Source organism: Lycorma delicatula, chromosome 4, assembly GCF_047948215.1.
Source record: "Lycorma delicatula isolate Av1 chromosome 4, ASM4794821v1, whole genome shotgun sequence".
NCBI classification, from domain to species: Eukaryota; Metazoa; Arthropoda; class Insecta; order Hemiptera; family Fulgoridae; genus Lycorma; species Lycorma delicatula.
In genome coordinates, this window is record NC_134458.1 from 81,055,185 (window position 1) to 81,070,623 (window position 15,439).

The 15,439-nt window shown below is 30.0% G+C and overlaps 1 protein-coding gene across 5 annotated transcripts in view; it reads left to right on the forward strand.

Annotated features, from left to right (window-relative positions):
• The first annotated feature begins 5,127 nt into the window (after positions 1–5,127).
• Positions 5,128–15,439, forward strand: part of LOC142323592 (inter-alpha-trypsin inhibitor heavy chain H3-like) — an 87,229-nt gene continuing 76,917 nt past the window's right edge. For all 5 annotated transcript variants that reach the window (XM_075363421.1, XM_075363423.1, XM_075363424.1 and 2 more), the window contains exon 1: positions 5,128–5,267. In XM_075363421.1, the coding sequence (XP_075219536.1) occupies positions 5,184–5,267 (84 nt within the window). In that variant the 5' untranslated portion in view covers positions 5,128–5,183. The remainder of the gene's footprint in view (positions 5,268–15,439) is intronic.

Below are 15,439 nucleotides of genomic sequence, written 5' to 3' on the forward strand. Positions count from 1 at the left end.
AATTATGAGTGCTTATTTTTCCGTTAACATGAAACGTTGATTAGTCGCTGAATACAATACGATAAAGAAAATTTTCATCGTCACGTTGCATCATTTCATTTGCGAAGCTAGCACGCAGACCATAATCTGTAGGCTTTAGACCTGTAACAGCTGTAAACGTTATGGCCACAGTTGTAAGCGTTTTCTTAAAACCCTCCATACTGACGTCACTGGAACTGATAATTCGCGGCTAGCCTTCCTAACGGTAGGACTACGCCCAAAAGATTCTCTTACACGTTATCGTTTTCGTACACATGCGGTCGTCCTGTAATTTTCCCTTTACAAATACAGCCAATGGTTTAAATTGTTTATACCATCTACGAATGCTGTTGTTACTCGGGGGATCCCAGCGGAACTTCAAATTGAACAGTAATTATAGATTCACACTTTACAAAGTGCAAAACAGAGAACGCTTTCTGTTGGCGGAGGACGCCATCTTTGCTACTACCGCTTTCAAGCAGAAGATACAGGAAACAGTTTATGAGCTGGCACACAGCTAAAACCGTTTGAGTTGCTCTTTTACTAATCGTAATTAATCGTGAAAATTGAAAAGTATTACATAGCTTTAAAACCCCGATATTCATTTTCAAACACGCGTATATTTACAACATATAACAATAATGAGAACTTATTTCGTAACATAATAATTTTAAAATTTGCTATTGAATAAACAAATATATATTATTTTTATCTTCAATGTTCAACGCCTTTTCGTGTTTTAAAAGAACGCTGTTCCCGCTGGAATGCACGTGATATCTGAATCTAAATAGACAGCTGCAGTTTGATATCCCCACTACTTCACAGCCAAACAGATCCTCGCTACATTCTGTTAACAATGGGTTTTCTGCTGTCTCTCGTATACTTTATTTTGCCTTAACAGTTGTTCTGTTTTGGTGCTAAGTATCTAGTTTCATTTTTTAATTGTGCCTCTTATTAGTTTATTGTAGTGTCTCTGAAAAATTTTGTGCTTATTGGATATTGTTTATTTTCTGTAATTTATATGACCTTTCTATACCTATAAAATTGTTTAAATGGAAAGACAGTTTTATCAAACTGATATTTGTTTTGCCTGCTAAATAGTAGTTATCAAGGTAATAAACTCATTACTCTAATTATTTAATATGTATAAGATTCATAGAGTCATTAATATTGTAGCGATATTTATAAATTTATTCGCATATTTTGTTATTTGTCATTAATATTATGTATTGTAATTTCTCATAGGTTATAAACATAACCTATTTAAACTTTATGCGTATTTGTTTATTTAAAATTATTATTTTGATAAACTGCATTGGTAATAAACTGCATTTCTAAATCACAGTGAAAAAAAAATTGTTTAGGTTATGATGATTCAGCCCACCGGGTTGGTCTAGTGGTGAACGCGTCTTCCCAAATCAGCTGATTTGGAAGCCGAGAGTTCCAGCGTTCAAGTCCTAGTAAAGCCAGTTATTTTTACACGAATTTGAATACTAGATCGTGGATACCGGTGTTCTTTGGTGGTTGGGTTTCAATTAACCACACATCTCAGGTATGGTCGAACTGAGAATGTACAAGACTACACTTCATTCACACTCACACATATCATCCTCTGAAGTATTATCTAAACGATAGTTACCGGAGGCTAAACAGGAAAAAAAAGAGAAGGTTATGATGATTCACGTTCTGATAAATTATTCTATGATTTATTAATGTATATTTTATTTAATTCAGATGTAGTAAAAAGACTACTTTAATCTTGAAAGTAATTGGCACTGTCATCTTTAATTTATTTTCTTTTTGTATATAAAACATTGTTTTGTGTCCGTGTTATTGGCTATAAATGCAAAATACATACCACATCTAACTTAATTTTTCTTATTTCTATGTACTCTTAATAAAGACTGGGAGCTTGATAACCCTCTTTCTCTCTTAAATTGTTTACAATCTTTACGCTCTTCCAATTTTTTATTTTGCATTTTCTACTAATCCTTCTAGCACTGTTTTAAACAATCTTCTCATGTTTTTATCATCCAATTAGCGTCCTTATTCTCAATTATTCCAATAAAGTTTCTATTCTCGTTATCTCTCATTATTTCTTCAATTTTAACTTAATCCATAATTTTCTTCAATCTTCTCCCTACTCCTACTTCAAATGCCTCCTGCCTTTCTTTTGCATTTTGTCTCCATTCTTCACATCCCTACTCCAAACATAACATTTCACAAGACGCTTCTTCAAATCTGATTTCACCTTACAGGTAATAACGTTTTTTTAAAGATATGTAATAATGAAATTAAATTGCGTAGATCTGTATAAAACTGCTTTGAGATAAAATAATTCCCAAAATTTCCATCCTCAAATTTTTACCTTATACAAACTTCCAATTATATAATACGACTGGTATAACGAAAGGAATTGAAATGGCCTGGATAATATTTAGAAGTAGATAATAAATTAGATAATCTCGCTACTATAAAGAGACAAGGTCTTTTTCGTTTTTCCCGATAACCGCGAAAACTAACGAACCAATCATTTCGAAATTTTAACTGTAGTTATATGATAACTATGATTCCCGGAATGTTTACCAGAGTTCAAACCTCACCACTTTCACTACTATATAAACATACTCGTAAAAAAAAAAAAAAAAAAAAAAAACTTATAATTAAGTAACCTAGAATTTCTTTTAATAAATTTAATATCGTTGTCTATGTCAATATCTATTTATTGAGACAGTTATTATGCGATTTATTAAATAATGTCATTGTTTATAAAATATCACTTTGTATTATAATATAAGTACAAACAAATTACTGTGATAATAAAATTAAACGGAATGACGACTACTTACATATTTAACTAAGTTTTTATGATTTTACGAATATTGAATAATATTGAATTTCGATATCGATGTCGACTTAGAACGTTTTTATTTATTTTTCTAAATTTAATCTTACTACTATGGCGACGATCCGCGAGAAAATTTGTACACTGCTGAATTATGAAATTTTTGGTGACGGTTTTGTGTAACTTACGAGGAACGTAAGTCTATTGAAAAGCGTTTCCGACGAATAATTTCAATTGTAACGAATAACTTAGGTCCTAAATAAGGTATATCCCAAATTTCATCAAAGTCGGAGGCGAGTTTCTAAAACTATATAATTACCACACTATATATTTTTATAACCTGAACTAAAAGGTTCCATCAGGGTAATCCACACACATAATTGACATAGATTCGACTTTCGATTAGGTATTAATATTTTCATAATTAGGTCGGCGAGTTTATAGGCAGGAAGAAGAAATTCTATACCAAATTCAGTTTGCTTTAGAGTTGAAGTAAACAAACTGCGCGTACGAGTGTTCAGGTGGCCGATTCACAAGCATTTCCAGTAAATTCTGATGCATGTAAAAGAAACTATGCGACGTTAATATTCAATAACCACGCACTATTATATTTTAAAAGAATTATACATTTATTTTAAATAAATAAATTACTCGGTGACTAATATGGTTAATTATTGTTGTTGTTTGTAGATACGGCCGCGCTTACAATACAAGGAACGTGACTTGTTAGAAACTTGACGAAATCACTAACGCAAACGTAACGTTTGTTTATTCTTCACTCTAAAGCTAACTGAATATATTACAGGTCTACTTAACCCATGGGGTTGGTCTAGTGGTGAACGCGTCTTCCCAAATCAGCTGATTTGAAAGTCGAGAGTTCCAGCGTTCAAGTCCTAGTAAAGTCAGTTATTTTTACACAGATTTGAATACTAGATCGTGGATACCGGTGTTCTTTGGTAGTTCGGTTTCAATTAATCACACATCTCAGTAATGGTCGAACTGAGACTGTAAAAGACCACACTTCATTTACACTCGTACATATCATCCTCATTCATCCTCTGAAATATTATCTGAACGGTAATTACCGGAGGCTAAACAAGAAAAAGAAAGAAGTACAGGTCTACTAGAATTTATGATCGTAGACGACGTGAATCTATGCCATAGCGTTTCAATGAATTGAAAAGTACATGTACGCTCGGCACAAAATCTAGTTCAACCTTTTAGAAATATGTTAGATCTCAAGTCAGCTTTTGATTATCGCTTTGAAATTAAACATCTGCATTTGAAAGATATCCAAACAGGTAACACGATTAAAATATGTAACCGTTGTAATGCCAAAGAAATGGAATGATGCAACACCTGAACTTCGCTGTGTTGGAGGAAAATTAGTTCTTGGACAACGTCAACATCTTCCTGATTTCATTAAAAAAAATTATTTTGGGAAGACATCCTTTATCTAAACATTCTTTTTAATCCGGTAAGCTATAAACAGCGATAACTCTGAGGGCAACAGCCTAAAGATAATTACTAAAAAACTATTCCCAATCTTTTAATTTCTATGCACGTATAGCGCGGGCGAAGCCGCGACGGGGGATGCTAATAGATAATATCTAGGAAAGGAAGAGATTAGGATGACTTTGATATAGAATCAATAGTAAGTGAAACGGAATACGTTTAAGTTCATTAAAAAATTAATTTCACGTATTTCGGATTAAGTTTGAAATATGTCATAAATTTGTTATATTATGAAAAAATAAATTTTGTATAAAATATCTCCTAAATGTTAACAGTAAAATAAAAAATTATATATTTACACACACACACGCGGTTATTTATAGATTTTAATTACCGTTTACTTTGATAGACAAATTAAAGAAAAAACTGCTGGGATTTTTTTTTCTTTAAAATGAATTATCTCAAGACAAAATTATTTTATAGAAATTAAAATAATTTTGTCTTATTATAATACTTGTATATATTTCTTAATAGTAATTCATTTGAAAAAAAATAAAAGGTTATTAAATTTATTTATGAATAACGTATATATATATTCTTAGAAGTATTAGTATGTTAATTTTCCACTAGTTCAATAGTTGTTTAATGTGTATATTTTCGTGTTTATATCAGTCGTTTCTGAGAAGGTTCAAGGTCAAAAAAAGATGTGACGTCATAAATGTAATTTAGTTTTACCCATAAGGAAAGATGAGCACTTATCTATATATATATATATATATATATATATATATATATATATATAGCTTTTAAACTAGTAATACTGGTCAGCCAACACCAGTTGTCAGTTGTCTACAGAACGTGCAACATGAATCGTGGGTTGATAATAATTTTTGTATTGTTTTTATCATCATTCGTTTTTGCTGAGGCAGAAACTACTCCTTCAGATAAGGTAAAATATTATACACACACATATATATATATATATATATTACTATTATTATAATTAAATATGAATAACCAATCGATTGACTTTTAGAGAACGAATTTCTCCTATTACTTTGATAATTTTTATATTAAAAACAACGGACTATTTTTTAACCTTAAAAAACAATGTTTATTTGTTACCGTTAAATTATATATAATTTCGTAGAATTAAATTCAGAATTACCTGTATAAAATAAGGAATTATTTATTGTTTTAATTAGCAATCTTTGCACCCTTGGCCATTTACTTCAACCCAACTCTCTCTCCCAAAGAAATATAATGGGACATTGTAATGAAAAGATTTATTTGTAACTCGCATTATAGATTTAAAATAATAAAAAATTCTTTCTAAACAAGTAATGAAAATTATAAATCTTCAAATTTCATTTAAAAAATCTTCATTAAATACTAAATCCAAAATATGTTCAACCGATTCTTAAATAAATATTTTATAAAAGTAGATTTGTAAGATTTACGTCTAATCCGTCGTTAATTTCTGAAAAATTTTATCGTCTTAAATTGCTGATCGCGTGGTGGAGTAGTAGCTTCTTGACCTTTCATCCGGAGCACGTGGGTTCAAATCACGGTCAGACATAACATTTTTCATACGCTAAAAATTTTAATTTTCGTATATTTTCTTCTTTTTAAACCTTTTTGGTGAATTAAATCAATCATCAGTCAAAAAAAAAAAAAATTGTTGTTATTTAAATATCCGCAATCTGTTCCTTCGGAATAATGAATAGAAACACGAGTATATTGAATGTCTATAATTGGTTTGAAGGAGAGAAAAATATTAATAGCATTTAATTTCTCTATACTAGTATTCCATTTTATTCTGTTTGGTATTTTATAACAGCTGCTGATAGATGATAATGAAATGATTTTTTTTTTTTGTAACGTGTTAAAAAAAATGCCATGCCGACTGGAGTCGTGAATCCAGAACTTCCGAATAGAAGGCAAAGACTCTACCGTTCCATTACAGAGATCAGTAAACACAATTAAGCTTAGAAGAAAAAATCTACGCATAAATGACTGAAATAACTAAACATGAAGCGGTAAATTATATTGTAAATTATTTTATTTTGTAATAAAAAACAATGTATAAAATTTATTTCTATATTTATTCACTAATTTAATTGATTGTAAATCACACCCGTGAAAATTAAATCGAAGAATAAATTTTAATGAGAAAAATAGAGTAAAAGAATTTATGTTTAAATTTCGGGTTTTTTTTAATCGGACGCCAAATTAAAAGTAAACTACTACTAATAACTTACTAAACCTTAATTTTCCGTCATATTCTACAAAACAAATACTTACAATTAAAAAAATTGTTTGTTTTTTCTTCTTGAAGCCAATTTTATTTTATTTTTTTAGGTTATTTCATTTAAATTTTTTTTTAGTTTAATTTTAGTTTAAATATTGTTAGGTAAATAACAAACGTTTCTTATATTATTAAATGAAAAAGTTCATAAAAACGAAAAAACAAGACGTTTCGATAAAAATAATGAAAAAGAGCGAAGAGAAAGAGACTATCATCGAGTATAAAGTTAAGGCTTTTCAGAATGCTCTATTATTGTATACATTTGTATACATAGCTGTATAATTTTCAGAATATTGTATTATTTCTTTACTTTAAGTTTTTAAATTTTTGAGCGAGAATATTTTTAGTATCAGAACTGTAATTTAAGTACATCAAAAATTGGACTTAAATGATCCGATATTTATTAGTTATAATGACAAAATTAAAGTAAAAATACATTAAAATCGTCTTCGAAGAAAAAATAATTCTTCAAAGTAGCATTTTGGGACACTTCGTCTATAAGCGGGTGAAAAGGGCGGGGGAATTTATTTTCATAAAAAGAAAATTTTTTTAATGAAAAATCTATATCTCAGGAACGGAAAGATTTCACACTAGTGAAAATTGATAAAACAAATTGAAATATATTTCATCATTTTTTTAAAATCCAATTTGAGGGAACAAGGGGACGGCCAGCATTTTGTATTAAAATTTCAACAGTACGTAATGAATAATCATTGTATTCCAGGAGACTACTGTTCACTTTCTATATTATTTTACCGTTCAAATTCGATGCGAAATATTGCTACTTTATCATTCAATTTATTTTTGCGTGCATGCAAGTTTTAGTTTGAAGCATACTCAATATTTTTCCGTTTGGTAATGTTTTCATTGTCTGTGTAATAATAGGGTGCGATTCAAAGTCGTAAATGTTTATGCTCGAGAAATCAAATTGTATTCGATACCAGATTATATCGGATATCAAAAAATTCAAAAAATATAAAATCGTACGATAAAAGATAACGTACAAACTTAATTTTATATATATGATTAAAAAGATTTTGTTTTATTAGTCGATTATAATTAAATCGATCGTATCATACGATTCGATTACTTTATTAAATTTAATCTACATACCTAATATTTAAATTTATTATTATTCGCAAAAAAAAAAATCATATTGCAAGATCAAAATCCTCGCCTTGGTATATAGTCCAGTTTGCCAAAATGCTCACTAAAACATCAACTTTCAATTTTGATAGAATTTTTGCAAAATTTAACGTTTCTTTTGAAAAATTATTTAGGTACAAATCCAAAATCCACGCAAGCGAAGCCGCGGGTAACAACTAGTTTATATATAGTCGCGCACATCAAAGTAATAAAAAAATAAGACAATATTTAACAATTTATTTATTTTCACAACATATGCTCAAAATGGCTGTCCCGTTCGGTAATGCATGTACGAACCTTTTTACCGTGTTTTTCTTTACGTGCTCTTCTTTATCCGGCTCAAATTTCTGAACACTGCGAACGTGATTATGCACAAAAGTGTAATCGCTTTTTGAGCACTTCCATATGAAATCTGAGAGTGCGCCGATAAGTCTCCTCAAGTTTCTTGAAGGCGAACGCTGCTGCATCACATTCTTAATTTCAGCCGGTTTAGCATCAGTCATATTGCCGGTCTCCCGGTACTTTTCTTGTCTGCAACTGATCCGCATCTTTAAAACGGGCGATTAATCTCGTTATGATCGAATTTTTAGGCATTGCCACATCCGGATATTTTCTACGATATTCTTCTACAACACGTGCGTAAGAACGACTGGAAAAATAATGTTAACAATGAAAACTCGTTCTTGGGAAAACGATATGTTTACCGAACGATAAACAAAGCACTACTGCAAGCGTCGTGTATTCAGTACACATCACAATGGCGTCTAGGTTTGTTGTTATTAATGCCCGTGGTACTGTCTATGGTACACATCACAATGGCGTCTAGGTTTGTTGTTATTAATGCCCGTGGTACTGCGGTAGTCGATGGAACTTTGTCAACTATACACTATTTATAGACACTTTAATTTTTGATGTGCGCGACTTTTGGATCGCTCTGTATATCGTATATAATTAGAAACCTTGTTTCGCACGTTCTGTATTAACGCATTCCTTACTCATAATAAGAATTGTAATTGTTGAATTTCTAAGGAAATCAAGGGAATGCAATATTTATTGCATTTATTAGATTTTTCCCAGAAGAAACTTCTAATCATTTGAACACGTAGCGATTACCGTCTATCTACTGTTAAGAAAAAATACTACCGGCTTCATAAATGCCAAAGCGCAATGTGTTAATGTTTAAAATTCATACATATTTTTTATTATATAAGACCAAATAACGTAATTGAAATATTCTTTGGGACTTTGCGTTTAATATAACAAAAATGTTTTTAATAATCGAAAAATACCTAAATGCCAGAATACAGGTTTAAAACAAGATACATCAACTATCAGATGGAAATGATGCGAGTGATAACTTAATTATCACTAATCATGAAAACTGCCACCTCTATTTACACAACATGGTTTTGTCTTGATTGATTAAGTTTTGTCCTGTGATTTCTGATTAGATGATTGGAAATAATCTACCAAAATATTTTTTTTTTCATTTCGGTCAAGTTGTGCACGTTTCGATCAAGTATTTCTTCTAAAACGGCTATTTTAAAGTATTTAAATAAGTCACCTTCCTCTATAGCGTAATCGTTTATTATTATACTTCTTTACTTTTCGGCTATAGCGATATATGTTGAAATAGCAGCTATAATTATACGGGAAAGTATGCACATCGGTAAAAAAATGTTTTTTTTTTTTTTAAATTTCTGTGTTTTAAAGAAACATTTTAAAAAATTCAACAAAAAAATAGATTTAAATAAACTGTAAATAATTAAAAAAAAGAAAATTATTCTAATGCTCCTAAATCCAAAATATCTATTTTTATCAAGCGGACGTTTGTGCGTATTTTTATGTTGGCGTGTATTTGGTCTTATATTTCTGGATCCCGTTGACCGATTTTCTTCAAACTAAGTAGACAGGTGTTACCTTCGGGGGGGGGGGAAATGTATTAAATTTTGCAAAAAATGTAAAAATGTTTCTTAAAAAATTTGAAGTTTCTTTTTATCGAGATCACAAATTACCAAATATTTTAATTTGATATTCACGCACTCCCCAAAACATGGTTTTATATATTTTTATTTTTTTAGCTATGTCTTGCTTCAAAAAAGGTCTTAATGGGATTTTTTGCATCTATATTTACTACATCGATAGGCTTTCAAACCGCTATACAAATTGTTCATCCGTCTCGCTCCAATGGTCTGTGGTAACAAAAAATATATTTTTAATTTTTAAAAAGATTATTTTAAATTTAAATCAATCTCGCAAGTTATTCAATGCATTTAGTATATAAAAATCTTAATTTTTATACCTCTTGTATTTCTTAAAAAGAAAAAAAAATTAGTCAAAAAGTTTCACTCCTTTCTAGAAAGTTATGTTTGTTTATTTAGAATTATGTCTGTTTCTTTGTATTTTTTAAACGATTTTAAAAAGTTCTTTTTGAAGCTAAGCTTCTTAACGCAGGTTTCGAGATGGGGAGTCAACTGAGAAAACATGAGCTTCACGAAAAGCGTCACATGCTAGCTGATAACAAATTTCATAGAAGAATCGTGTTCAAAGAACGATACTGTTACTCTTTTGTGAACGGTTTTTGATTACGCTTATATTTGTTATTTTAATTTTAATAACCAATGTATTCTTTGTATCATACAACGTTGAAGATGAGTAGTGTAACTCTTTCTATTCCTTGTTAATTTAACTTTGTGTAAATCGTAACTACTACTATTTCCAACCGACTTATTGAAAATCAAAGCGCATTTTAACCTAGACATGGTTGAGTTTTGTGAGGAATCTGTACGGTTCAGAATCTTTACCTAACAATACGAAAAAACGCAGGTTAATTGTTTGTTACGCTTACTGTAATCCATATTGCATATACGTTATTTTGCACCGTTAATAGTTCGCGTAAGAAGCTTCGCTTCCGTCGAATGTCCACGCACCGACGCACTCCTTTTTTTATTTTAATTTATTATCACCACTTAGGGATTATTTTCTTAAAAATTAATTTTACCCGAATGCTTCCCCTTAGGTAAGGGAACCCCAAAAATTAAAAAAAATTATTTTTTGTAATTTCAAATTAAATACGTATTTTGTTAATAAAATCACTAAAATAATTTAATATCCGTCCCAATGCAAACACACTACCGGACTCTCCCAGTACCCGTTAAAATTTTATTTACAAAATAAAAAAGTTATGCAATTATTACAGGCTTTTTTATTGTTTAGTTTCGGTCGGAATAGCCAGTGTGTATATGATTTGTGCATTGAAACTAATAACCAGATACGTTTTACTAAGTTTTCGTTTGAGTAAAAGTATTTTAATAAAAAAAAAAAATAACTTAGATGATAGAAAAAAAGTTTAATTACATGAAAAATTTCGAGATGAGATAAAACTTTGTACCTCATATAGAATGTTAAAATTACATAATTTTAAAAAGGGATTTTCAAATATCATAAAGTTATTTTCCTAAGGTCTCTTCCAGCATGTTAGTTTATACTACGCCCTCGGTAAAAATTTCGAGATGTCGATAGCACCCGTTTCCGGGATCGTTTGTAATTATTACTCTTTTCTTTCCATCTTCTATTGATCTTAATTAATAGAATCATAATTATCGTTTTTCTCATAATTTATCCTTGCCGATTAGCTTTTTACTCTGAATTGTGTTGCTTAAACATGTACTCTCGTTTATTCTCATTATTTCTTCATTTTCCACTTTTACTATCCGTTTATTTCTTCTTCACTCTTTTCCACGACCGTATTTTAGATGCCTGCAGTCTTCTTTTTCCTCGGGTCCATGTTTCACATCCGTATTGAAGTAAATTTCATACCTAACTTTTCACTTCTGTTTTTATTTTATTTTCACTTTGTTTTAAATGTTCAGTTCCCCAACTTTTGAGCAAAAATTCGTTGATTTATTGTCTTTTATCCTCAAAATTTTATTTTAACGTTAATTTTCATTTCATATTTCGTCATATTCTCTTCTAATTTTGAAATCATCAGTTGAATACGTTGTGCTTCATTTCTTAAAAATAATCCTACATTGATCCTTTCATCTTCTTCCAAAACATTTTTTTCTATAATTTCAACGTGGATGTTATTCATTGTCGTGGATATGTAACACCATTGCCTTACTCCACTTCATTAGAGTCAAATCGATCAGTTTTTGTGCGCAACTCCTATTTGTCTAATGCTTTCCGATTCGTGTAAATTTTTTTTTTATTAAATTTTTACCTTTTCATGTACTCTTTAGGTTTTAAATATTTTCTTTAGTTTATGCCGTTTGACAAGAACAATTTTTTTTTTATATCTGTAAAATATACAATTATTGCGTTACCCCTTTTACGAAGGTATCTTTCTTAAAGTTAGAATCGTTTTATCATAAATCGATAATTTATTTTAACTCGGAATTCTTGTTTGTACGACTTACATATATCGTAATTCAGTGGTTCCCAAAATTTTCTGAGTCGCGGCGCCCTTTTTCTGTTAAAACTTTTCCATGGCGTCCTACCCTAAGTAAAAGTATGACTAGTCGTAAGTAAGAGATAAAAATAAATAAAACTCGTATATCTTCGTTATGTTTTTACTTTATTAACATTCAATTAATAATTATAAATGTCTTCAATGTTCAATTGATTGTGAATCTTTTACAATATATCGCGGCGCCCCTATGAAGAGGCCGCAACGCACAGTTTGGGTCACTGTCTTAATTATTATTAAACGTTCTCATTGAAATCAAAAAACGTTTTGACATCAGAGTGTGAACTTGATAATGTCGTGGTTAAAGAGTTTTACCGCCTGTTCCGTAAACAGTAACAGTTTGGTAGACATTAACCACGCATGCCTTTTCCGCACAAAAGGTTCCTTTAATTTCAGGGAAAGATAAAAGTCAGATAGCATCATATCGGGACTGTACCTCGGGTAGGAAGTCCAGTACTCCCTATCGAAATTTTTGTAATTTTTCTGCCGTGTTTTAAGCGACGTAAGGACGCGCATTATTGTGGAATAATGAGCAAGCCATCTTTACGGTTCTGTACAGCACACCATAACTTTGTTAAGGGTTCACAGCATCATGCATTTCATCAATTATGAATATCTTGTTTAATCAACTGTATGCATAAATTGCAGTTTTCAATTTTTTGGTGATCACCATAAGCGTGCAGATCTTACTTAATTGTGCACTTTTGTTCTCCCTACATTGAATAACCTACATCATTTCTGCGCATTTAACCTGTTCATCACATATACTGTATACATTTCAACTAGTTGTGTATAAATTTCAGTCTGACGAACATTTTTTACATCTAAAAAACGAACTTTGTCGATCGCATGTCGCAATCGGCGGGACTGAGAATTGACATGGTTAATGAAATACCATTAAAAAATATCGTATGGATTCTAAAGCTTAAACTGGCAGCGTCATAGACAAATTAAGGCACGTGTATATAAATATATATTCATATTCGAGTGAAGTCGTACCTCGATAATCGCAGTTTTTCCAATTATGGATTTAATTTTACGTAGAATTTTTGTTTTAAGTCGAGTAAATGTTCTTTTATTTATTTAATCCAATACACGAGTCGATAATGATATATATATATATATATATATATATATAAGTCTCAATAAACAACATAGTGTAGTGAAGTTTAAACTTGAAAAAGACATTGAAACCTTAAAAATTGGTTTAGAATATTATTAAATCTATTTATTTACACGGTAACCTTACCGTTTAAATTTCCAGTATGTAACGATAAAAATTATTATACGAGTATCTTGACTCAATTGCCATTATTGTTTCTATCACCTCATTTACCTAATAAATATTTTTTTTTGGTCAGCTCTTAAACCCTAAAACTGTTTTAAAATAATTTTTTTAAAACTTTAACGAAGATTATATTTCTAATTACAAATGAAGAGCTTAAAAGATAGTAAAAATGAAGATAAAACTTAGTAAACATGATTACACTCAGAAACGGTTAAAAAATATGTTTAAATAAACTCCAAAAGTAGATAGCCATTTTGAGTGTTAAACTATATTCAGTTGTCACCTAGAAGAAATTATATATTAAAAAAAAAAAATTAAATAAATAAATGAAATAAGAAAAGAAATAATAATAATTTTTAAAATTTTGATAAACAATATTTTTTAGCACTGTTATGTACCTTTCTGACTCTTCCGTATCACCTTACTGTGTATATATTCAAAATCTATTTCAAGGAATGCTTACCGATTATAATATTAGTTAAATAACATTAAATTAAAAATTTATACTGTCTAAATATAAAATAAAAAGATACCAACTATTAGGCCACAGTCAAACGTGTCCACCATTTTCGTCTGTTTAACAATATGCTTTTATGCATTAACCGCATTAGAAATAAAATAGGTTGGGGATAAATTTTTCTTATTCAGCAGTTAAGTTTACACAAATACTGAGCCTTCCTGAAGTCGCGAGATCATACCTGAAATTACTGTTTTAATACCAATATAGTCATCTATATATAAATTATATCTGGATTCACTTTCATAGAACAATCGATGCCAAGCGACTCTATTTATCGATAATAGTTGAATAAAAACTAAAATCTGATCGAGAAACTCTCACACAGTACAGCAATTTAAATTTGGCCAGTTTTTCCCCCGGTCTAGAAATTCTACAGGTGTCCCGTAGAGCCATACATAGGAAAAATAGTTTTTTTTTTTTATGAAGACCATGGTGTACAGGAAAAGATACAAAAACATCTTCTCAAGGAACGTGTCACCAACTCCATTACAAACATACCCTCCAGCTGAATTAAGCACAGTTGAGGTGATAGAAATGATTTATGTTATCTATATTTTCGTATACACCATGGCCTTCAAAAAAAAAAAAAAGATTATTTTTCCTATATGTGGAAACTTATGGGGTTATATGTTCTTCAGCTGTGGAGGACACCTAACGAAATGTGTTTTCAAAACAGTGGTTTTGTGTTTAATATTATATAAATAAAAATGATTTCCATAAAAAAGTGTTTATTTTTGTATGTACGGAAACTTATCGGATACCTGTAGAGTGTTGTAGTCTCTAGTCCTCCCTTTTCAACTGTAGGGATACCAGATGGTTATTCAATTAAACTGTCCCTCCAGAGACAAAAGATTTATCAACCATTAGACCAAATCTATTTAAAAAAAAAACTATGAAAAATTTCTATATTTCTTCAGATTTTGGTAAATTTTATTACTATAAACGTTTTTAGCAATAAATGTTGAGATAACTTACCCGCTGATAAAAAAAAAATTATTTAAAAAAGTTAAGATATTGTGCAAAGCAGAACAAAGCAAATATGACTTTTTTACTTTCCCCATACATCAGCCAAATCTCATATCTTGCACAGCTTTTTCATTTTTAAACCTTTACGGCTTCCCTGGAAAGTCTTTGCAATTCAATCATTAAAAATCTTATTTTTATTTCCATAATAAACGTCAAAATATGAAACTAACAATTTTTTTTTAATTTTGCGGTCCCCGTATCGATTGGGCTATTTTTATTGATTATAATTATTACTCCAGAATAAGATTTAATCATCAAAATTTTCAAATGAAAAAATTTTTGATTTTGCGATCTCCCTTATTCTGTGGGGAAAAGTTTAGGAAAATGTTGTATATAACGAAGTATAATCCTTAAAAAAAACTTTT